Source organism: Vollenhovia emeryi, unplaced genomic scaffold (assembly GCF_000949405.1).
Source record: "Vollenhovia emeryi isolate VEMERY1.0 unplaced genomic scaffold, V.emery_V1.0 DF939231.1, whole genome shotgun sequence".
NCBI lineage: Eukaryota > Metazoa > Arthropoda > Insecta > Hymenoptera > Formicidae > Vollenhovia > Vollenhovia emeryi.
Window position 1 is genome coordinate 188,141 of NW_011967135.1, and position 23,155 is coordinate 211,295.

Consider the following 23,155-nt stretch of genomic DNA (forward strand, 5'->3'; position numbering starts at 1 on the left):
CTTTTAATTATTCGTGTAAAATCTGTCGCTAATCTGTCACTGCAGATTAAGGACACTTTACTTATGCACAACTGTCCTATATGCCGTTAATTAATGAACATGTATAATCAAAATATTGAGTGAAATGTGAAATGTCATTGAACGATTTACAAGTAGCCCATTCTTCTCAGAATAAGAAAGTTGCCGTGATAAATAGTGGACACGTAACTTGAGATGGTAGTATATACGTATAGGTAGGTTTTAAATATTCGTGTATCCATGTGCGGAACATATTGGTTTAACTTTGGTCGTGACATTGATGTTACACATATGTTATTTATTCGTGCATAACTTACAACGTTGCGTTGAGCGCAACGTGTAAAAGCGATACTTTGTATCAATTGTAAATGAATCTTCTTTTTGTTTTCATTATAGCGCTTTTCTACTGTACGTAGATATATATGCGCTGGAGAACGAATGACCAGACAACTAACGAGATGTTGTTATCGTTAGAAATTATCCAGGTTTTCCATCAAAATCCCCAATTATTGCGGCCGAGCTCCATCAAAGTACCATTGCGATATCAATAATTGAACGCGTTCCACGTGTCATTTTTGTCCTGAGCGATAAAGCTTATCTCGCGCTCTAAGCGATAGGGTATCGTCGAGCATAGACGCCTAGACGCGCGGAGAGGACGAGTGTCCCTTTTTTCTCGCTTCTTCTCACAGACGTGTAGAGGGCATGAACATTGGCATCAAGTTGATCGAGTCACAGACTCACGACACGGCGAATGTAGCGAGAACGAGGAGAGATATTCTCCGGTCCGCGTGAGGGACCTATATAACTGTACCGGCTGTCTGGGTCAGGGGGCGGGCCGCTACGCGCGTTTGTAGTATACTCCGTATATCGGACAGGTGTACCCTATTCCGACTCTTCGAGTTCTCGCGTGCACCTCTGAGACCGGCGACCGCGCGCGCGTTTCTTTCTCTAGCTGTCGCGGGTATCGCGTCATCACGAGGTGATCAGTCGTTCGCACGGAGCTTCCGGAGGCTCTTACAGAGTCCGTTCGAGGGAATACCTCATTTCGCACTCTACGGCTGTCAATCTCACCTTGAGCGTTCGAGCGCGTGGATTTGGGCGCGAGGTTGTGCGGCAGCGATCGATGTAGCGATTCATTCAGTTCTTCGTTCTTTCCTCTGACGTCCGAAGGAGACTCGTGCACGTTGGCGTCCACTCGCATCCGGATTTGCTTGGGGGTGTCGGCTCACAATCAGAGAAGTAAGATATCATCGCGTCGCCAATATCACGTTATACGTTCAGTCGCTCTGCCAAACATTTAGGCTGCAAATCGAAGATGTCGCGCACGCCAATTTATCTTGTCAGCCGCCGGTCCTGTAATGCAATACACACACCGCAAATTTAATTCCCAAATACTCTCTCTCTCGCGTGTGCACGGTGAAAACGTCGTTATAGATAATTCGCGGCTATCAAATGCGCTTCTTGAGTCCGGCGGACGTATGTACGTACGCGGCGGTTAACGACCAGCTACCTTGCTACAGGACGTAATCCAATTAGCGCTACGTCACTGATTAAGTTATTAGAGGCAAGTCGCACGTCATCGTTTCGCGCCTCGTTAATGCGTTAATAACGGCCGGGGCGCAGGCTCATTGAGAGAAATTATACGTCGCGCTGTAGGATACAGTCAGCCACGTGGTGACCGTTTCCACTCTAGCGAACATGTGCTACGGCGCGAGCGAAACGATATTGTCCAACGAGCCTGTTTTACAGTGTCGATAGCAGTGTTCTTTTAAATTATCCTCATTTTTCACTATTGCTATAATTGCGTCAATGTAAGTGAAAATTAAATGGTATTAATACCTGGTATGAAACGCGCGCGGAGAAAACATTGCTGTACAATTGGTCACTACTTTGTCAATTAAAATTGCACGGTAATTAAAAAGCGTGTAATTCCGTATATACCATCGTGCAAACAGCGTAACCAAACGAGGTGGAGCATGTTAAAAGGAGTAGACCGTGAATCTTTTACGATATGTACAATCACGCGTGCGCACGTTTACTGAATAAGAATGATAGATCCGTATTAAAAATAGTTGGCAGAACCGGCGACTTTAAGGTATACCGTAAGGTATTGTTATCCAAGTCTTTCGAGAGTGCGTCACTTTTCAGCGCGTTTTGCTATTTTTGTCCAAGAACTTGCAATTAATATATAAGCACATAAGATTTGTTGTTTTCCGTTTTTGAATGCTCTGCGTCATATTCTCGATGCTCCAAATTACAGTCAGCTCATGCGGTCGGACGACGTGACTTATCTTTTGAGCATTTGTATAATACAGATTTTCGCCTCGGCACTTTTTCTAGACGCGTGTGCTCTTTTGTCGATGCGATCGAGTTGGACTACTTTGTTACACTTGTTACACTGCAACGTTAACCGTGTTGCAAAATAAGATTAGTAATACAGATTGCATCTATATCACTGTCTTGATATAATGGCACGATAGGTAATGCGTTGTCACGATCGGATATATCCGAGCGCGATGCTCCGGTTTCAATTTTCAAAGAGATTCAAAGGGGTCACCGACCATTTTCGGCCTATGAGTAGCTCGCATCGTAACGTTTTATTTTGTGAATGTCGAGATTTGTGTCGAATCTTCAAAGCGGGATAATTTATTAAAGCCCGATGCGAGTAACGTGTAAATTGATCGACGCTTCGGTTTGTTTAGCTTCCTCTCGAATGTTAGCAGATATTATTTGCGACGCGATGTCTTTCGGGATGTCCGTTATATAGAGGAGAAGATAATGAGAAAGGGGGACAAGGAAACAGAAAAGCCTCTATGTTCGTTCTATATAGGTCGCTATTAGATTGCTGATTATGCGAATGCCCGACTTTGGAATTACAACATCGACGGAACCGTTATATGTATTTGGCATCATGCCACATCTTCGGCATGTCCGATTCATGGTTAGCGCGAAGACGTGTAAACAGCTGGCAGAGATTTTTCGATTCGAGTACGAGCTACTCGTAAGAGGAAGAACAGGTGTCGCGGTTTACCGTGACACGAATTGCAAAAGCAGATAATATATGATATGATCGAATGACTTTGCGATTGTCTCTCCAAACCGCTTGCGACAGTCGGCTCCACGTGTTGGGGCAACTACATTCGCGACACTTTTTCGGTTTATTACAACGTCAACTATATTTCATTTGGAGAGAAAAAGTCAAGACTATTGCGCGATCGCAACATTTTGGTTCTTTCTCAACGTTAATTTATCAGAGATACGGCTTTAGGTATTACAATCGTGTACACAAAGTACTGAATTCGCAAACTGGACGAATAGCCGGCGGCCGCGCCCGGCTAACCGGTTGGTCCTTTTGACTTGGGCTCCACGTGTGCGCGCGTGCGGTCGAGCGTTGATCGGCGGGAGCCTACTTGCCTACATTCATAAAACGTCAAGCATACCACTTGAACACTGACTGCACATTACCGCACGGTCGTCTTGCATATCGTCTCTGGCTTTTCTCTTTCATACGCGCGCGAAAGCGGTCGTGCCATTCGTCGTTATAACAGCAACGTTTCCAACTTTAGAGACTTTTTTTTATTTACAGATCAAAACGGCGTGTCGCGAGTTGATGTTAAAAGTTGGAAAATTAAAAAGATAATCACCGCAAAAAGAGGAACGGCTTCCTTTTTCTGTGGGAGCACTGTTTGTTGAATTTAAACCATTTGTAAGATTGAAGAATTTAGATAGAGCAAACTAGGGTTTTACGGTTTGCGGGTAATACATATGTTGTCATTAAACGTATGTATATTACGTACATTACATTGCGTGTACACTCCGAAAAGGAATGCTTGAATGAGGTGGTATTTCTGCCGCGTGTACTTTGTAAGAGAGCACTAAAACGCGAGACATTGAAATCGGCACGACCATTAGGGAAATTAGTAGCTACTCGCGACATAAATTTACGTACCTGCCATTTACACGATTGTTTTCCCCGTTTGCGTTTCAATTTACGCACGACAAAAGCCCCGGTAAAATTTGTGTATTTTAGGGTTTCAATAATTTTCCTTTTCCGTTTACAGACACACACTTCCTGTTTTACAATTAGGTGCTTTGTGATCTATAAAAGAAAAATTGCTATCAGAATCTGTCTCTCATTCCGTGTATTGTACAGAGAATAGCGGCATAAAAGAAATGAGTGGCATCCCCTATCTTTCTTTTCTCCCCTATTACGAAAGAAATATGCGACAAAGTAATTTTTTGGCAATAAAATTATCCTCGTTACTTAATGAAAACGTGTGCAAATTTAAAAGCGAATTCGGCTCCGATAGACGTGACCGCAGTTTTACGTTTACAACAAAGTAACGGAGCGAAAACGCGGACGTTCGAGAGGAATTTGGGACAGGTGGCTTAGTGGTTGCGCGAGGCGAACATGCTGCTTGATAATTGGCGATCAAACACGCGCGAAACGCGAGTTCGACGGCAGACTGTCTTGTATTATATATGCATCCTGTACCGTAAGGTAGCCTAATGTAATTGTTGTAAAGTTCGCCTGACGAATCCACACGTCCGCGATGCTTCCTACGACGAAAGATTCTTACAGTTATAAATTTCGTGAAACTCTAATTACAGATCGCAGTAGTGTCGAGCAGTCGGTGGTTACGCCGACGGAAAGGACCGTCCGTAATATTACGATAGCTGCGAGAGACGGAGTCTCTCGACTTTCACGACTACTCGACCACAATCGTACAATTATCGTCACAGGTAGTTATTACGCGTTTAACACAGTCGTTCCATTAAACTATTTTTATTGTATTATCTCCAAGATTATTATCGAAAATAAGTAACGCCAGTTCGATGAAAGAATATCTTTGGCACAATATCGAGTGGAATAAGAATGTAACGATATTGTTTTCAGTGATACCAGTACAGTGTTCCACCGTGGACACCGACGCGGTATGCAGTTACGTATCTATATTCTAGCCTGTCTCCTATTGAAGGGGGTGAGTGAATTTAGCGTTTTTAAAAAGTCTCGTTGCGAGATGCAACTCTTGTTGCATCGTATGGGATGGTCGTAACGGCGTTTAAAGGCGAAATGTCGATCGAACGTTCCGGGAGACGAAAGAGAGCCGGTGAATGAGGTATTATTGGTTCTCGTCTGGTGCGGAGGGCACGCACGACGAGACGCGGTGCGGCGCGGCGCGGGGGGATCTCTGTTGCGCGGGGGTAGGTCGGTACGTCTGCGTAGGTAATTACTACATTATAACCCAGATATCGCGGTGAGTACGCACGTGGCCGGGCAATGCCGTTACCCAGTGCTCTGACCCAGAGCTAAGGGCGACTCTGAAAATGGTGCGCGCGGCGCGGCGAAGAGTCTACCGAGGACCCGAGTAACGTTTCATCGCGCGCGTCGGCCCGCTCTCTTACAAGGTGGTGCGCAAAAATCCCGCGCGCGGAACGACCGGTTTCTACGGTGTGAGCGCGCGAAGGCTTCTTCGCTGTGTGTACCCTTTTCATCCTGCATTCCTGTGGCTCGACACGATTTTCGATGCAAGTGTCCGCTTTATTTTTCGCTCGACTTCTCTCGATCGACGATTATCGTCAACTTGATAAAAGAATGCGGCGACGGAATGTATCGACTCTTTTCTGCGCGTAGGTTTTCGAAAAATTGTCACGCGCTCTACACTCTTGGAAAAATAAGTGACAATGGCACTTTTCTTCTTTCGACTTGGACGGAAGAAAAGCGTGAACCGTTACGATCCAAGATAAAACACGTTTGATTATGACGACGAGCACCGGCAGTTGTCGCATCTCGTTTGAAAAGGTCCATCGCGATCCGGCGCGCAGCCCGCGCCAGTAGGCCTTCGTCGAGTTATGGGACATACGCGCACATTGAGAATCCATGACAGGACGAGTAAACAGACGGGCGGGGTGAGAAGGAGAGCCGAACATGTGTGTGCGGAACTGGCCGATTGACCCGCGGCTAAAGACACGGGTGGTCCGTTATGCCCTAAGGTCACGCGTGACGCAATCGACCACTATAACGTACAGTTGTATACACACCGATGCTCCTATTCCGCGGACTCCCTACCTCGCAACCCCCTTATCCCCACCGTCTCGAGATCGAATCCTTCAACTCCACATTCGTTGAATACTCCGAACCGAACAGGTTCGTCGCCGCCGGCGCGGCAACTCGCCATCCTCCGTCACCTCCGCGTGTCCACGTCTCTCGCCCTCGGGGCCGTCTTGTCGCGTCACCGGAAATAACTCTTTCGACGATCGCTCCATTTGTCCGATCGGATAATCCAACGATCGAGCCCGTACCGCGCATTTCTCAGTACAGCGCGATTCCGTCGTACAGCTTGACACACTTAGGTTTTCCATTGAGCGCGTGAGAAACGGATACCGTTGTACGACCGTTTTTTTTCTCCTTTTTCGATAAATGTGTAAAAATTATTCTCCGAAGCAACGTACGTACATTCAAGTGCTCGGTGGTATAAAAATAAAATTTGCGAATGAGTATGGTAATGTATTGGCTCGAGGGTGACATAAATAATGAATGATGCGAAAAGAAAGCAAAATTCCTGTACGATAGCGCAGATTTGAACGAATCGCCTTTGCTCTTCAAAGTGAGTTTAAAACTTTGGGTTGCAGCTGGCTCGAGCCGAAGAAGTCGAGGTTGTGGAGGCAATTCCGGGAGAAGATAATCGAAACGAGAATTCGGCACTGAATCACCAGGATAATGAGTTAATTAATTCCGATCAATTGGCATTGGATTCGATAGCGGATAAGGATGCGGGAGGGAATCACTATAAACCGGGCGGCCTTCGAGGTCATCCTCTGCTACCACCGGGTCGAGGTGCGTTAAGTTTACCGCGTCCGCACCATAACGTGGCCTATCATGGCCCACCGCCACCATTGCCACCTTCGAAAGCGCAACCGGAAGCTATGGACAAGATCTACAGCACTGGTGGCGGTGGCGTTAGCACCGCGGTCGGCGTCGAACCTTGGCCAGCGCCGACACCCGATATGCCCAAGATCGTGTCGCTGGACGTGAAATGTGAGAAAAGTCTGATGAAGGTTTACTTGGGTTTCGATAAGCCGTTCTACGGTATGGTCTTTAGTAAAGGTCACTACAGTAGCATTAACTGCGTACATCTACCAGCGGGACTTGGTCGCACGTCCGTCAACTTCGAGATCAGCATACACGCGTGCGGTACGGCCGGCAATACGGAGAATGGATTGTACGGATACGGCGCCGAGTCTGGCTCCGGAACCTTCTTCGAAAACATCATAGTGGTGCAGTACGATCCTCAGGTGCAAGAGGTCTGGGACCAGGCGCGTAAACTGCGCTGCACTTGGCACGATCTGTACGAGAAATCGGTCACTTTCCGCCCGTTTCCCGTCGACATGCTGGACGTAGTTCGCGCGGATTTCGCCGGCGACAACGTCGGATGCTGGATGCAGATACAGGTCGGTAAGGGGCCGTGGGCTTCCGAGGTCTCGGGACTGGTCAAGATCGGCCAGACCATGACCATGGTACTCGCCATCAAGGATGACGACTCCAAGTTCGACATGCTTGTGAGAAACTGCATGGCCCACGACGGCAAACGCGCCCCGATACAACTGGTGGATCAACGGGGCTGCATCACACGGCCGAAATTGATGTCTAGGTTCACCAAGATCAAGAACTTTGGCGCTTCGGCGTCAGTGCTGTCGTACGCCCATTTCCAGGCGTTCAAGTTTCCGGACTCGATGGAGGTTCACTTCCAATGTACGATACAGATATGCCGATACCAATGTCCGGAACAGTGCTCGGAATCGTCGCCGCTTTTGGAGAGTCAGAGTCTTCTGGAGAATCACCATCATCACTCGCCGACGAATGGCCATCCAGACGTCGGATATGCTCTTCCTCCTCCGATCCCGCTGCCGTTGGAGGCCTATTTGCAGGCAGCGGCTGGACGACCCCGGGACGAAAGGAGACGGAAATCCCGAGAGATCGTGCACAACCCGCAAAAGGCCGTAGGTGTCAAACGAATTATTCGCGTTGTCTCGACCGGTGATCTCACCTTCTCCATCGACGACGGCAACAACGCCGAGCTGAATGGACCGACGATGGTGTTTCCGCAACGTCACGAGAACACGGCCAGCTCGACCATGATCTGCATGACTACTCCTGGATTCGCGATTACTCTCATTGTACTACTCGCCGTTTTACTGTCCTCGTGTGTGCTGTCCGCTTACCTCTTTATGCGTCTCAGGCCTTTCTCGGCGAGGGCCAAGAAATCCACGGCGTTTTCTAACGTCGAACAGAATGGCGCGACGAAGAAATCTTTGAGAACGTGCTTCTACTCATAGAGATATCTCTCGCGAGTCTCCGTGATTCGAATATCTCGATGCTGGAAGAAGGACCGTCAAGCTTTATCAGTTTCCCTAGTTTTCTGCGATATCATTTCAATATCATTGGAGGTTAGTACTTTTATAACACAGACTTCCACAAGTCCGATCATGCGGAGAAAAAGCAGTTAGTTTTGGCTGCGAATACTTTGCCGAGACAAAATATTAACGGTAAATGGATGCAAGTCGTCTGTACTATTTCAAATACCTTTGGCCATTAACCGACAGTATTTTTTTGTACGTATATTTATGCTTATCCAGAATTTCGAGCGAGTCGAGTTTTCCACACAGTGGAACATCTTTTAGAAGGGGAGAGAGAGAGACCACTAGGGAACTTTATGTATACTGGTCTTCGAAATTGCGAATCTTCAGGTTTCGTAGAGGCTATCGAGTGTCGCAAGCATGACTCTATGCAAAGCTACGTTTTCCTAACGTGCTAATGCCAGTGGTATTATCTTACGATAATGTTACAATACTCGTCACTTTCGTTCACTACTCCATAGAGTTGTGTTTCGTCATAATGAAACTTAAGCTCAGGCCTTTATAGGCAACAACATACGGCGATACGCCGAAAATTTAGTCAAAGATAATCAAACATGTTTCTGCGTTTATTACTTATCTACGTGTTTGTACTCAACTTCTTTCTCCGTTTTCCTTCTCTCGGTATTTGGGATTCTCGTATAACAATGGTTGCTCAACACGCGACTGGACAATAATACCATAATTTCAGAAATTTTGCGGAATTAGTCTACATATAGTATTTAAGTAATGTCAATAATGTTATTGTTAATATTATTATTTAGATTTATTACACATGTAAATTTGTTAAAGATGGGTAAAATTCTATATTCTTCTAAATAAAATTATAAAATTGCAATTGACAAATAAGATAATTACAACTATGAAGATATGGGCAAAACAAATGGATTATGAAAAAAAGTTTTAATTATTTAAAACTTTACTTTAATAGCTTTATTTAACAACATCAATGATTTTTATTGACCGTATCTGGCAATTAAAATTCTTATTGCGAAAAATATTACCCCAACCAGGATTCGAACCTGGGACCTCCCTCAATCCGTGACGGGCGTCTTTATTTAAATTGCGAAAATCTTAAGTGCCAAAATATTGTGTATACTGATATTATGTAAAACAGCAAATAATAAATTACGCAGTCTGATTATGAGACAAAGTTTGCTTTGTTTTATGTGTGCTATACAAGTGTTAAGCAGCGCTGAAAAAGGTATGAATGATAAAGTTTTTATCGCATTTGTCACACCATTGTTACTATACTATACGATCAATACAGTATTGCTAAGAAAACTGCTAAAAAATGTGGAAAGAAAATGAAGCAATTGAATAAGTTATATACGAAATCGTGTGTGCAGTCATTAGTTTATATTTGTAGCGTGATTGATTTAGCGTATAAGGTATAGCAATACGCAAGTTGTCCTAAAAGTTGCGTATTTCCGTCGGCCATTTAATTGATTAATCTCATATAAATCTCTAGTTATTTTATTTTTAACCAATAAAGGCAGTTGATGTATTTTTGTATACAGAATAAATTATAATTAGGAATGAATCATACATTGAAGATTCTGTAAATATATTTATTGCCATTATTATTTATTCATATTTCTATATATTACATATAAAAACGTAATCTTTTAACTAAATAGTCGTACTATATCGCCTTACTTTTGCTCGAACGTTTCCATTCGTTGTAAGGCGATGCCACGTTTTATCTCTCAGTGCTGATCGTACACATGTTACGCTTAAATTTAAGTTATTCAATCTAAGCGTATGACAAAGTTTTGTACACGTGTATACATGTACAAATAACTTAAGATCTAGTTTTAAATTATGTATACTTGGCAACTCGCAAGTCCTTTGAACGAGCAAGGAAATGAATTACTTTATTGCTCGTTCATTAGTAAAATCCATTTAAACAGGCTGAAATTTCCTACGTGAAATGGGATTCGAATAATAAATACGGTTGAAAATACGTCCATACCGTGAGAAATATCTTTGGAAAAGGTCTTTGCGTGAGACATTTCGGTATGGACGTTTCCAGTGCATTTACTTACGTATATCAGGTATAAGAAACTCGATTATAACAAAAAATTATATTTGTGGCAATAGCTTAATATACTATGATTTGCAACAGTCTATCTATATACGTGGAAATATAAAGGGAAAAATTGTAAACCCTCCTCCAAGTCTTGCGCACAAACCCGTAGGTTGTGAAAGCTTTAGAAGATGAAAGAATGGATACGAATATGTATTTGTTTCTCGTGTCAAAGCTTTCCCCCCCCAAAATTGTTAACATACTTCATACACATCCGAGATAAATATATACTTTTAGCCTCCTTAGAGCAAATCATTAACGATCTCTACATGACGAGAATGTCGTGAAACCGAACACGACGCACAATCAGTATCCTAAAGACTCGTAAACGATATAACAATACCTGTTATAAATAAAACTTATTTAGATCATAGATGCTTTGTAACCCTTGGTGTATTCGTCGATAGAATGTCGAATGCATCGAAATACCGAGATAATTCGATGCGCCAGAGCAATTACAGTGTATTTTTTTTACCATTCATTTTTACCATTCGTACGACAAAATGCATTAATCTTATAAATATACTATTAATACAATTATGAATATTTCTGATATTTATTACTATTATTCAAGACATTTTTCTGAAAATACGACTTTAAATGTTTTCTTCTCAATAAATTCTGTCTTGTAGTGCATCTGTTTTATAACGTTTTAACGTACGTATAATTTGTATTGCATCTTCCACGGAATAATAAATATTTTTCGATATTTATTTTTGAAAGATAATATTAAAGAGTGACTTTTTAGTAAATTTATTTATAAAAAAAACTTTGCGGTAAAGAGTATAATATTGTATAACATTCGGAAGAAATATTCATAACAATGCGGCATTTATTAGTGTTTAATTGATTATTAAAAACTACGACGCGTGACATAACGGCTGAATAAACATCGTGTTATGCGATTGAGACGATATTGACGTTACGAGAGTTATGGAATAGATTCACAAAAATCATCAGAGTAACGCAAATACCTAGCAGAGATAGAGTCCTCGACGACTGCGATTCGCGAGAACTGGAATGTCGTCGCGCGATTCGCAGGAGGATACTCGAACAATAGTGCCAAATAATAGCTATTCTCTCTCTCTATACGAAATGCCAGCAGCTGAGCGACTTACGATACTTTGTACAGCGTATTATTGCACATTGTCTCTCCTTAGACGCACCTGGGCCACGGCGTCTCAAGGTCGACGCGGGTTTAAGGCGTCTCATCAGCCTCTCTCGACCGATGGATCCGCGGTAACCTGGGAAGTTAGGTTCGCCTGCTTTTGTTGCAACTCGTCGGGATGAGCGGTCCTTGTTGCGCAACGCACACGTAGCAGGCCGTAAGGCAACCAGCCGTTGTTGTTGGCGTGCACACCGGTTTGGTTGTTCTCTCTGTCGCCGGCGGTGACGTCCCGCTGCGCCTGCAGCCGATGCAGCATCGCGCCTGCAACGAGGGCGGAAACGACTGCCGAGAGCGCGACGACGATGAAAAGCGCGCTGAAGCCTGGCATCGGCAGACAGATCCCGTAAACGACCTCCTCGCGTATCCTGCCCTGAAAAACTGTCACCGCCTCGGCATGCGTGTCCGGACTAAAGGCTAGATCCGCCTCGGAGATGACCTCGTAAATACCGCTGACGCCGACGTCGGCGCTGCGCGCTTTCCTGTCCGTTACCGTCACCGAGCGTTTTCGCCGGGTAACGCTGGCGGAGAGCGGCGTCACCTCCTCCAGATTCCGCGGTCCATGCGGGAATTGCTCCTGGTCGCTCTCGTACCTGTTCACTCGCGGTGGTTCCTGCTGAGCGAGAAAGAGACATTAATTAGGAGAGCGCGCGATCACAAGAGAGGTCATATTTACCATGAATGGTTTCGACAAGTCGACATCATCCGGCTGGACCTCGCTATCGTGCTGCGCGTCAGTCGACACGGCCGGTACTCGTCGGTTACTCGTCTGTGCCTGCGCTTTTGGAATCGACTTTTCAACATCCAGGAAATGTCCGCCGATCGACGTCATCTCGTCGCCATTCTGGATTACATCGTCGTACAGAGAACCGTCTCCCTGCTCCACACTGCCAACCGCATCCTCGTTCTCTTTGTCCGCGCTATTGTTGTCGTTGTCATTGGAGAGAACGGAGGCTGCCGTACTCTCTATATACTGTGGCCGTATTTGATCCTTTCTCTCTTGAATGTAGTGCGCTATGGAGCCGCTCAATTGACAGTGATCCAGGCAACCGTGCCGACATATTTCCACCTTTTTTCACACCAACGTAATGACATTTGTGAGACAAGATCCGAAAGGTAAACGACAATTCAGCAAATTTCATGCATTATTACCTTGCATTTGATATGAACGCTTAACGCGTCTGGGAATTTGAACGCATGGAAGAAGGCGTACGTAATGACGGTCGCGCGCTCGTCCGAGCCGCGCGCCTTCAAGAACCGGCTGATCATCTTCGGTCTTAGCACGCATCCGAACTCGTCGCTGAGCTGTATCGTGTGATCGCCTCCGTCCGAAGCCACGCACGACTTGACCCGCATGTCGAACTCACCTGTGCTCGGTTAAATAACACAAAATTACGTCAGTGCCCGTCCGATCAACCGGAAAGTTCCGTGCATCTGGGAAATAGTGGAGAGAGAGAGAGAGAGAGAGAGAAAGCTCGTTACCTCGATAATCGTTTATGGCGACGACCAGAGTAAGAGTGGAGCCGAGCGGCACGATACCGGACACGGGGGGCGCCCATGGACCCTTGCCGTGCTGAATTTCCATCCAGCAGTCCACGTTGTCGCCTGCGAACAGCGATGGATACAGAACGAAATATTCGCAACGAAGAGAGTCTCTGATATCCGGAAGAAAGTGCAAGGTTGGTTAATTTGGCGATATAATTATTCTTGTTTTCAGGTAGCATTCTGTACACGTGTTTCCGCGCGGTGCCACACGCGCGCGCGCTTTAATATGTATACGTTATATAAACTGAAATTAACTGATGTCACTGTGGTTTCACCTGCGGCCAACCGCAAACGGGTGCACGAGTCGCAGTGTGTATCTCGCGATATGTTTACGCGCATTAAATGTACCGCTATCTATCCCTCGTAACACACGTTCAAAAGTCGAATATTCATACGTGCCGTTTTAATAGAAAATGACATTGCGGAACGTCGCGCATTTACTCGGATATTTGACCGCAATAATTTGAGAAAAACTTGAAACTCTTGGAGAGCGCGTGACTCTATCTGCTTTAAGATTGTTTACAGTAACAGATGGCAATCGAAGGAGAGTTTCTTGCGGGACGCGGACATCGCGCGCGGTAGTTGCGCGGTAGTTGCCCGGTAGTTGCCCGGTAGTTGCCCGGTAGCCCACGGGAATTCGGAGAATGTATGCCGATGAATTATCTCCATTGAGAAATGATATTTCACGAGAGCGTAAGGTGCCCGTACCTCTAAAGTCCAGCTGTATCACGTCGAGGTCCGCGATAACCATCGGTGGCTTCGATGCGGTCTTCTCGTAATCGTTGAACCACTCGCATCGCAATCGTTTAGCCTCGTCCCAAACCTCGAGTAAATCTTTATCGTACTGAACCACCACGGTGTTCTCGTAAAATTGCCCGTGCATGTCCGGTTTCGTACCACATCTGGAGAGAAAGAAAAATATACGGCTGGTACATATTCATACAAGTGTACTTTTCGCTCGGTCTCGCGCACTTACCTCGCGTAAGCTATCCGAAAGGAAAAGAAGGTTTGTCCGGTGGACGGTGGAACGTAGATGCAACGTGGGTCCGCGTGTTGGCCTTTGGACGAGACGATGCCTTCGAAGGGTTGCGAGAATGAGAGATGGACGTCCATATGATCTTTTCCGCACATCACCTCCAAAGACTGGATGGCCGGCATGCCCTCTGGCCTCTCCAGCGGCCAAATGTCGCTGTTGCTACTGACGCTCCTCAAGCCAACCACCTGCGCATTCAAAAAATATTACGTACGTCTCTCTTTTCAATCCACGTGACCTTTCTTCTCTCTCCTTCTTCATTTCTGCTATCCCTTCGCTTCCCGCTCATTGTCCGACAGGTATGTATGTACGTGGCTTCAAAGTTACGCACGTAAAACGGTAAGGATCGGTTGTCGATCCTACTTTCCTCGCGGTACAAGAAAATTACTCTGCGGTTAAGTTCACAGGAAGGTCATTCAGTCGGCAAGGAAAGTACGCCAAGATTGTTTGATACTTGACAAAAATATTCGACCGAGACCATGCGTACGTCACGAACATTATAAGTAAGATGCTAAGCTTTGTTATTTTTCACTTTCGCAACTTGATCAACATCCAATGTCCGTGGTATTCGTAATTGAAAGAAATATTTAATAAATTGTCAATAAGTAGAATGATTATCTTGACACAGTACAATTGTATCAAATTATCCCAAGAAATAAGAGAGGGAGAGAGAGAGAAAAGTTTTTAGTTGAGTCTAATTGAAACATCGTCCCTGATACGTCCACGTTGAAAATGATTAGCTATAAATCAAGTTCATTACCGTACTCGTAACGAGTCCTTTTTTGCACGCAGTGCGTTTAGAGAAGTTTCCTACGAGGATGGGACTGTAATGAAAACCCAAGTACCCGTGTATTTTCGCACCGCCCGTCCATTAGACCCAAGATAATCCATACGATTTAGTCATAAATACCTCTCATGCTCAATCGGAACTGACGATCCCGCGTGTACCTTTTGCCTCGCCGTTAATGCTGGTATACGAGGTAATCACGAGGCACGAGTCGCGCGACAAGAGCGGCACGTCTATCTCAAATTAATCACGACACACATACGGCTTTTATCTCGCATTTTCCTTCTTACTTCCTGCACTGAACGCGGGTAATTGCAAACGCCATTATTTTAGTCCCGTGTAATGTTTACCGAGATTACAAAAGTATCGCTGTTTTAGTTACTGCGCCAAACTGGTTTTCACGGCGATGTGCCTAATGAATTGAACGGCTCGACGACACTCGATTACCATAATTAAATTTACTATTACTTTTGCTATTTATTACTTTAATAATTGATTATTTTAATTCAATTAATCGCCATATCGTCGGCCTTATTTCCATACAATAATGTAGAATGAAAGTTTAAAGACTAAAAAGAGATACACATATTAACACGTTCTTTTGTAACTTCCCATGATTGAGACATATACATATAATAAGAAATTTCCATTTTTCCCGGGTTATAATGAAAGGCGTGCAATAAAAGATAAATGCAAACTTGGTAAATTAACCGCGTTGCGATCTCGTTACGATGAATTATTACAGTAATAAATCTATGTATGTTCGCGTATCTTTCAGGCTTTGCTAGTACTTTGTCAAGATTAATTTTATTACCATTATAATAAAAGTTAAAAAGTAGACCAGCTGGTCTATTGAATCTGCTTCCAGAATTTGTGTGCGCTATCGAAATACTCGATAGACCTTTTCTATATTTACGTGCGAATAAACGAGAGTTTATCGCACATTACGCAATACCGATACCGCATGGGGAAAAAATGCTGTTGAATTAAACAAACGTCAAGTTGCTCGAATTAAACGTTGGCGTCACGGGCTGTCACAAACATATATTTGCTATGGATTGTAATTTGAAGCGCTCAACTAAATATCCAGATTATTAAGACAACTTTTGATTCGTTAGTACCGACGTTGTTTCAACGATTTTGATTTCAATTACACCGATCTCGCTGATAGAAGGAAAATTTGTCCCTGGGTAAGTAATGGCGAATATCGCGACGCCGTCGACGAGGACGCGTCCGCGTGTCTCCGGTCGAAAACGCTTCTGGAAGTTAAGGGATGCCGTAGACACACGAGCTTCTGCTCGTGGTCTGAGAAAATGGTAGACGTGAACGGGCGAGCGCGGTATCGCCGTAACGGGAGAAGCGTCTTTACCGCTGCATTAACGGTCGGCGTTTTTCGCGCAAGTGAAAACACGTTTCTACGCTCTTACAATCGCACTGTTAAATGACAACGTTTCATTAGAAATGATTACGCACCTGGCGGACGCGGGTACGCGCGGCGCGTACCCTTTTTGTCGAGTGCGGCGCGATCATTGACTCATTCAGTCAGAATTACCCCTACCCTCCGCGATTATCTCTCTACCCGCTAGGCCGATGATTTGCCAAGATTACGTGCGCCGGGGAGAGACCGGTATTTCTATTTATCTTTATCTCCGGTACTCGATCGTCAGCGATTTAGCTCTCGTTTAAAGAGAGAACGAGATCTTTGTTTGCTCTTAAAAAGGAGGAAAAATAATATTGATGTTACACAGCACGTGGGCGCTGTGTGCCTACGGCGCAAGTAAAAGATGCGGTTTACGACTTACCGGGACTTGGTTATGACCTCGTGCGCATCGGTATTTCAAGGTACTCGAACGTGAGGCACATTGGTAGGTGAGTTTCCCATCGCGGCACCGGTGGCGTTCGAATACTAATGCCCGTCTGCGAATAGTCAATTGTGCTCGTGACAGCGGAAATAGCTGCCTCGGTGCCGCGCGCGTTCTCGCGTGTGCCGATCGTAAGACGGAGGAGATTGGGGTCGGCGCGAACGGAGAGTTTTACGACCGATTTTACTGACCTTCCTCAATCCTTTGGGGGATTCGTATTACGGTAATGTAATCAGTGGTAAAATCTCCCTCTCCGCGCTAAGGCTTATTTTCGATAACGTGGACCGCGGCCCACGGTTGTGTATCAAAGCTTCGCAAGCTCCGCGCTCGTAACATTCCATTTTACCGCTCTTTCCGAAGTTGTAGATCCTAATCTCGTCTGCTTCTGGGCGAGACCCATGTCTTCACGTGGAGTTCTGAATAACGTGAGAAGGAATGAGGAGAATGGGAGCGGGCGGAGAGGGGCCTTGGCGAGACGTAACGGTACCTAGAGTAGGCACGAATATCCGCTTGCAAGCTGTCGCGGCGGCTCCCGGCGAGCCGCGCCGCGTCATCGCATTGTCATCTAAATGGAAACGCCAATTCCCGCCGCGCCGGTCTAGAGCTACCTGTCGGCTCGCTAAAAACGGTACCCCGGTTATTAGGCGGTCAAACGACTATTACGCCAACGAGTAACTCGTTTGATGTACGTTATTCGTTGATTATTATAGGATCTAGGGCGCTAATGGGGCGTAGAGCCAAATACACTCGAAACGATGGCCCATTATCGCGGAATCGGCGCGGCTCGCGGTGGTCGGGTGCTCGGACGATCGCTAGCGCGCACGGCTCTAGGGCCTAATTGACCGACAAAAGAAAACCGCTAGAAGACGCGCGGGACGAAACGCAAGTCACGAGTTTCGTGTGAGTCTCGTAACGTAATGTCGACCCCGCTTGGGCACACCGCGCTGTTTGTGCCCCCTATCTCGTTATTGAGACAGCGAACCTTGGTAATGCTATTACATGTATTGGTAATCGAAGCGTTTTGACGCGTCGCCTGAAAATCGGTATAATCGTTAGACCTCTACTCGATTCGCAAAAGAGCTTGGCACCGATTCAAAGTGGATTCAAAGTCGGCAAATCGGCGCTGTACACTCACCATATAGATCAGCGTACGTAGCAACTTCCACACCCCTGGCATCCTGGAGGTCCCAGCCTCTCGCGACGAAACACCGTCCTGCCCTGCAAAGACAAACGCACTGCCTCGCATTAGTCCGCATTAATTTCACCGTTGTGCGCGCGCGATGTTACACTTGAAACCGGATCTATTTTAATTTATCCGACCACCATGGTCTAGCGAGCAAATTAACCGGGCACCGTCTGGCAGGCTGCGCTTCGAATCCCAAGGAGGTCTCGAGCACAAAATTGATTTGCCGGGAGAAATCATGATTATGGACTTTGAAATATATCAACGCTCGTGAAAATTAGGATAACGCGGCATAGTGCGAAATTACAAGGAAACGGCAATAAACTCTTGCGAAAAATTGGAGCGAACGATCAAATGGCGTTGTTATCTGTGTGCGATACCTACGTGTGAATGCCGAGCGTGACAATATATCTTGTATAGATATCTATTCAAATAGTAAGCGCTAAATCACTTTTCTTTGCTTTGCCTCGCTTTGGTTTCCCATACGCGGCGAATTTTACCTTTTGTTATCGCTTTAAATCAATTTCGAGATTACCGCGACGATATATAGGCCACAACCGGTGAAAGTCGATATTAACGGTATATATTCGTCGAGACAACTTAATTCTAACGTATGGCTCGCGCGTAATTGACCTGACGATGACGAGAAATTCAATAAATGTCTCTAGTATTCTGTCGCGCAATGTCCTTCACTTGCGTCCATTTGCACGTAGCATGATATACTAATAATTAGCGACACGTGCACTTTTCTTCTCATTAATATTTACAACCTGTAATTTGGAATGCGACTGTAATAACTGTGACGACACTATTACGCTAACGAGACGTTAACACCGACGTCATTTCTGCCGTTTAGAAATTTATCTAAGCGTCTTCGATCTTTATTTCATGTACATATATATGTCATATTTGTTTTCTTTTGAAACACGGATACCTAGATTTTAGAAAAAAATTTTCTAGAAAGCAATTTCACTTTAGCGTCAACGTAAGAGGAACAAAAATTCTTGGATGAAATCCTTTGAGGTAATCCGCTTAATTGGACTTTTTCACGGTGGATTTTTACGGTTATCGGAATAATGCTGTTATCGAGGGATACAACCATTATAACGGTACGTCGGCACAAAAGACACATCGCAGTCTATGTAATTGACCCATAGATAACAGATGCGACGTGGGATCGTAACGCGTTTCGCTATCGAGAATATCGCTGTGTAATCGCGGTCGCGATTGTAATGGACACAGAGATAACCGTAGTTATGAATGGGAAATATCAATGTCACGCACAGAGTGACAGTAGCGTAGCAATCTCTCGCTTTACACACCATTCACGTGTGTTTACACAGTTGTTGATTGGAACCCAATGATGTCCAAATTATTCTTACATAATAAGAATGTTGCTCCGGAATTATGTATCGTAGAAAAATTTTGAAACAATCATCCTTGTAACTGGTTTGCAATTATACTTTTTCTTTTGTATATGAAACGAAAAGACATAAGAAAAAGCATACAGACGGATCATCGCCACGATTAAGTGAGAAATCACTAATGAATCTATAAGAGTAGTATTGCTTCGATTTCTCTAACAATACGACAAAACTGTGAGCAGTTTAACCAGTATTATGCAAAGAAATCCCTTAACGATTTTACGATACAATTAATATTAATTTGTCACTAAAGCAATCGATCTTTTATTATCTTATCTATATCCGCAATGAACTGTATTTGCATTATTATACGTATGCTAAACAGTTTTTTATAAGGATTATAAGTTACATTAGGCTGGTGTTTTAATCTCATTTTAAAAGGATTTATCTCGGCATTCCATAATGAATCTCAAGATTACAGCGAGAGCATGAGCGACGTACGATGATCGTCGCGACAGGACAGGGATAGCATGAGTAAATTCCGATTTCAAGGCTGTTCGCGACTCGTTAAGTCTGCCGATCGTTTTTGCCGGATTAAACGCATCGCTGCACCAATACTTCCAATATTGACAGCGATCGCTTTAAGCCCGCATCAGACGGATTGATATTGAAATTAGACTGAAATTTGACTAATCGGAGTAAAGTTTACCAACCTCAAGTTTAGTGACTTTTACACCGATTGGTGAAATTTCAATCTAATCTCAATCTCAATCCGTAGTCTAATATGGGCTTTAGACTGGCCGATTATTGGACGAACGGTGTGTCGAATGTTCTGCCCTTGCAAATAACATCTCGTACTTATGTGTGACCACCCAAGTAATCAAGTTTTTGACGACCGTAATGAATGGTAAGATGTTCCGGCCGAATGAATTAGTGGATCGTCAGTGAATCTTAATTCTTTCTTTTAGTCATTCCATTGAAAGCGGACAAATATGTTTTCGATTGGCATAGCTATCATTTTGCCGTGCTTGATTCTGAGACAGGAGAAATTATTTTATACACATGGAACAGCAGCAAAAAGTCTAGTTGCTCTTCCCCATGTGTATGTACACTTGTGGAAATTTTTAATGAAATAAAAAATAAAATAAACAAGTTACTGAGATGAAAAATGAATGGTTCCAAACAATGACTTTGTGGTATAGAGAAAGATTAACATTTTTAAGAAATTTCTGTCTGAACCTATCCCAAGAGAAATCCCGTTGGCGCTGTTGCTTGAAAGAGGACGTTCGCTCCGAGTCTCATAATTCAAAACGAGGGTGCAGTGTCACGGTGTCAATTGTAATCCCACTGGCTGTGGGAGATGAATTAAAAGAAGGAAGCAGAGACAGCCGGTCGTTAAGACCGCGATGAAGGCATGTATTACCACTTTAATTAAAATCAAGTTAACTGCAGTATGTTGCTCGTTTAAGTGGCACAACATGGATTATGGACAATGTTTAAGCGCCGATAATATTCGCAAATATCCGATCGTGACGCTCGGGTTGTTGCGATTGTTGCGAATATGTAATTACTGCGGTTGACCAGCGCCCATACAAATTAATGTCTACACGTTTCGATCTTGATTTATGTTCTAGCGAATATCAAACAATTAGCACCGACTGTTTAATGACTCGTAGCTTCCGATTGTTGTACCGGAACGATCCTCGACTGGGTCGTTTGACGACACGCATCGAGAAACCAAATGGACAGAGTGTACGCAACACATTTATCGTTAAAAGGTGTTAACAATTAAGAACGTCGCGAAATTAATTATCCTTTCAAAATGCAAAACGATATAAGAGTGAACTTTGTAATGAATACTTAATTTTAAATTCGATTTAGGAGAAATTTATATTGAAACTTATGAGATTTGGCGGCTATACACTTGATACGATGCCGATTGAGATTCGTATACGATTAGGAGACTATTTTTCGTTTCGCAATGTTAATTACATACAACTTGAGTGTTATACATATTAAAAGACAAACTTTAACGGATCGGATTTTATCGTTCGTAATTTAAAAAGATTGTACATTTTACTAGAGAAATGTATTATTTGATGAACACTTCTGATTTGTGGGGCAATAAACTTTGACTAGAAAATGCAATAAAAGCTTTCGTGATATGACTAAAATGGAATTTTTACAGGCTCTCAAGACTTGCGTGATTTTATTAAACAGCACTCGTATACCTGCTTTTACATTCTTGGTCGTAATAATTTCCAAACGGGTTGTCATATGTGCCAACCATTGCGATTTGTGTTACCATTTTTACTTGATAATATTTTCATTTTACAGTTACATCGGACATGCCCTCTTTAACAGTAACGAGTAAATACGAATAAAAAACAAATAAAAAGAATAAGCGCTCGCGATGTTGCAGAAAAAGTTACGCGGCCGACACGTTAATAGGAAGAGCAGGCCAAAACGGGTGGTCCCGATGATGGAAGGGTTAATCGAAGTAAGGAGCAAGTTTCGTGATACACGAGTACCATGAATACTCGGTATGTTTTTGATTTGTGCCCGCCTCAAGCATGTCGGTGGAAAGCATTAATTAGCTGTGTATAACCGACTCGTACAAGTACACGGATTTCATCGCCTCGGTATCATTTTCTCGCACTTAATCCTGCTGTTTACGTATGCGCTCACTTAATTAGCGAGTACTGAATGTGTAGTAGGTCAAGTAATTGTAACAAATCAATCTCCAATTTACACTATGAGACATCTGTGTGAAAGGGAAATTTTTCGCAAAATAACCTTTTTCTATTTCTGAAATTCAAACGATAAACACCTGTCGATTCGTCTGTTAGTAGAGATGACTGGAAGTAGATATTTATTCGCACACAATACATTCTTGGAATGTTTCGACCGGGCCGGCTGGATTACACGCGTCTTCGTAACGGTGTTTCCCTCTCGGGCCGGTGTGCGATAGATCCCACGCTAATAATTCCCTCTCGGCACCGTTTCAAGATGCTTTAATGTGACAACGTTGTCTCACCGTTTTTCCTTCAACGTCGACCATTGTCGGTTACACATGTGCAACAGCATGCACTAATACGGCAAATTATATTTACGATTGCGCGCGTTTTGGTATCACGGCTAAACGTTAGCTATTCATTTTTCATCTCCGCATGTATTTGTCACAAGCTGGTACAAGAAATAAAAAAATCATTCTTGTTACTAGGAATATTTATAGTATATTGTTAATTTGCTAACGCGCATAGCTAACGCGCGTCTAAAAGTTGTCTTGAAATACATCGTTTCCGATGCACCAATTCTTGGCGGTATCTCAGGTGCATTAACTTAAGACGCATCAACACTGCGTCAGCCCTCTCGTTTCAGCGGCAGTACCTTTTTCTTTCTTGGCGCGAACACGCATACGACGATTTGTCTTTGCGCGTACGTGCATCGCAATATCAAATCGGCCATCGCGTCGTTTATGGTATTCGAGCGACGACAGGACTCTCGTCGACCGTTTTAGAATTCCAGTCGAACCCCTCGGCGTGCGGCGGTCGTGATTCCATCCTACGGACGGACGACATACGCAATTTATTTAGAATTATCCTCGATCCGCGTGAACGCGAGTTGTGTCATGTGGTACCATCGAATCTTACAAGTTCGTACGTAACATTCTTCGATACACCAGGTTGAAAAC

General features: G+C 44.1%; 2 protein-coding genes across 6 annotated transcripts in view; one reads left to right on the plus strand and one right to left on the minus strand.

The window, feature by feature from the left end:
• Nucleotides 1-9,371, plus strand: part of LOC105560400 — a 43,481-nt gene extending 34,110 nt beyond the window's left edge. The window contains exons 1-4 of one of the 3 annotated variants that reach the window (XM_012009509.1): nt 1,229-1,257; nt 4,630-4,761; nt 4,916-5,000; nt 6,652-9,371. In XM_012009509.1, coding sequence (XP_011864899.1) covers nt 4,956-5,000; nt 6,652-8,355 — 1,749 coding nt within the window. In that variant the 5' untranslated portion in view covers nt 1,229-1,257; nt 4,630-4,761; nt 4,916-4,955 and the 3' untranslated portion in view covers nt 8,356-9,371. Of the gene's footprint in view, nt 1-1,228; nt 1,258-4,629; nt 4,762-4,915; nt 5,001-6,651 lie in introns of those variants that run through there. The other 2 variants (XM_012009510.1, XM_012009508.1) reach the window with 2 other exon arrangements.
• A 77-nt stretch (nt 9,372-9,448) lies between these two features.
• Nucleotides 9,449-23,155, minus strand: part of LOC105560408 — a 21,105-nt gene continuing 7,398 nt past the window's right edge. The window contains exons 2-8 of one of the 3 annotated variants that reach the window (XM_012009520.1): nt 18,050-18,132; nt 14,209-14,453; nt 13,941-14,134; nt 13,170-13,292; nt 12,840-13,054; nt 12,364-12,756; nt 9,449-12,303 (exon numbers count right to left, since the gene is read on the minus strand). In XM_012009520.1, the coding sequence (XP_011864910.1) occupies nt 11,734-12,303; nt 12,364-12,756; nt 12,840-13,054; nt 13,170-13,292; nt 13,941-14,134; nt 14,209-14,453; nt 18,050-18,091 (1,782 nt within the window). In that variant the 5' untranslated portion in view covers nt 18,092-18,132 and the 3' untranslated portion in view covers nt 9,449-11,733. Of the gene's footprint in view, nt 12,304-12,363; nt 12,757-12,839; nt 13,055-13,169; nt 13,293-13,940; nt 14,135-14,208; nt 14,454-17,105; nt 17,297-18,049; nt 18,704-23,155 lie in introns of those variants that run through there. The other 2 variants (XM_012009519.1, XM_012009521.1) reach the window with 2 other exon arrangements.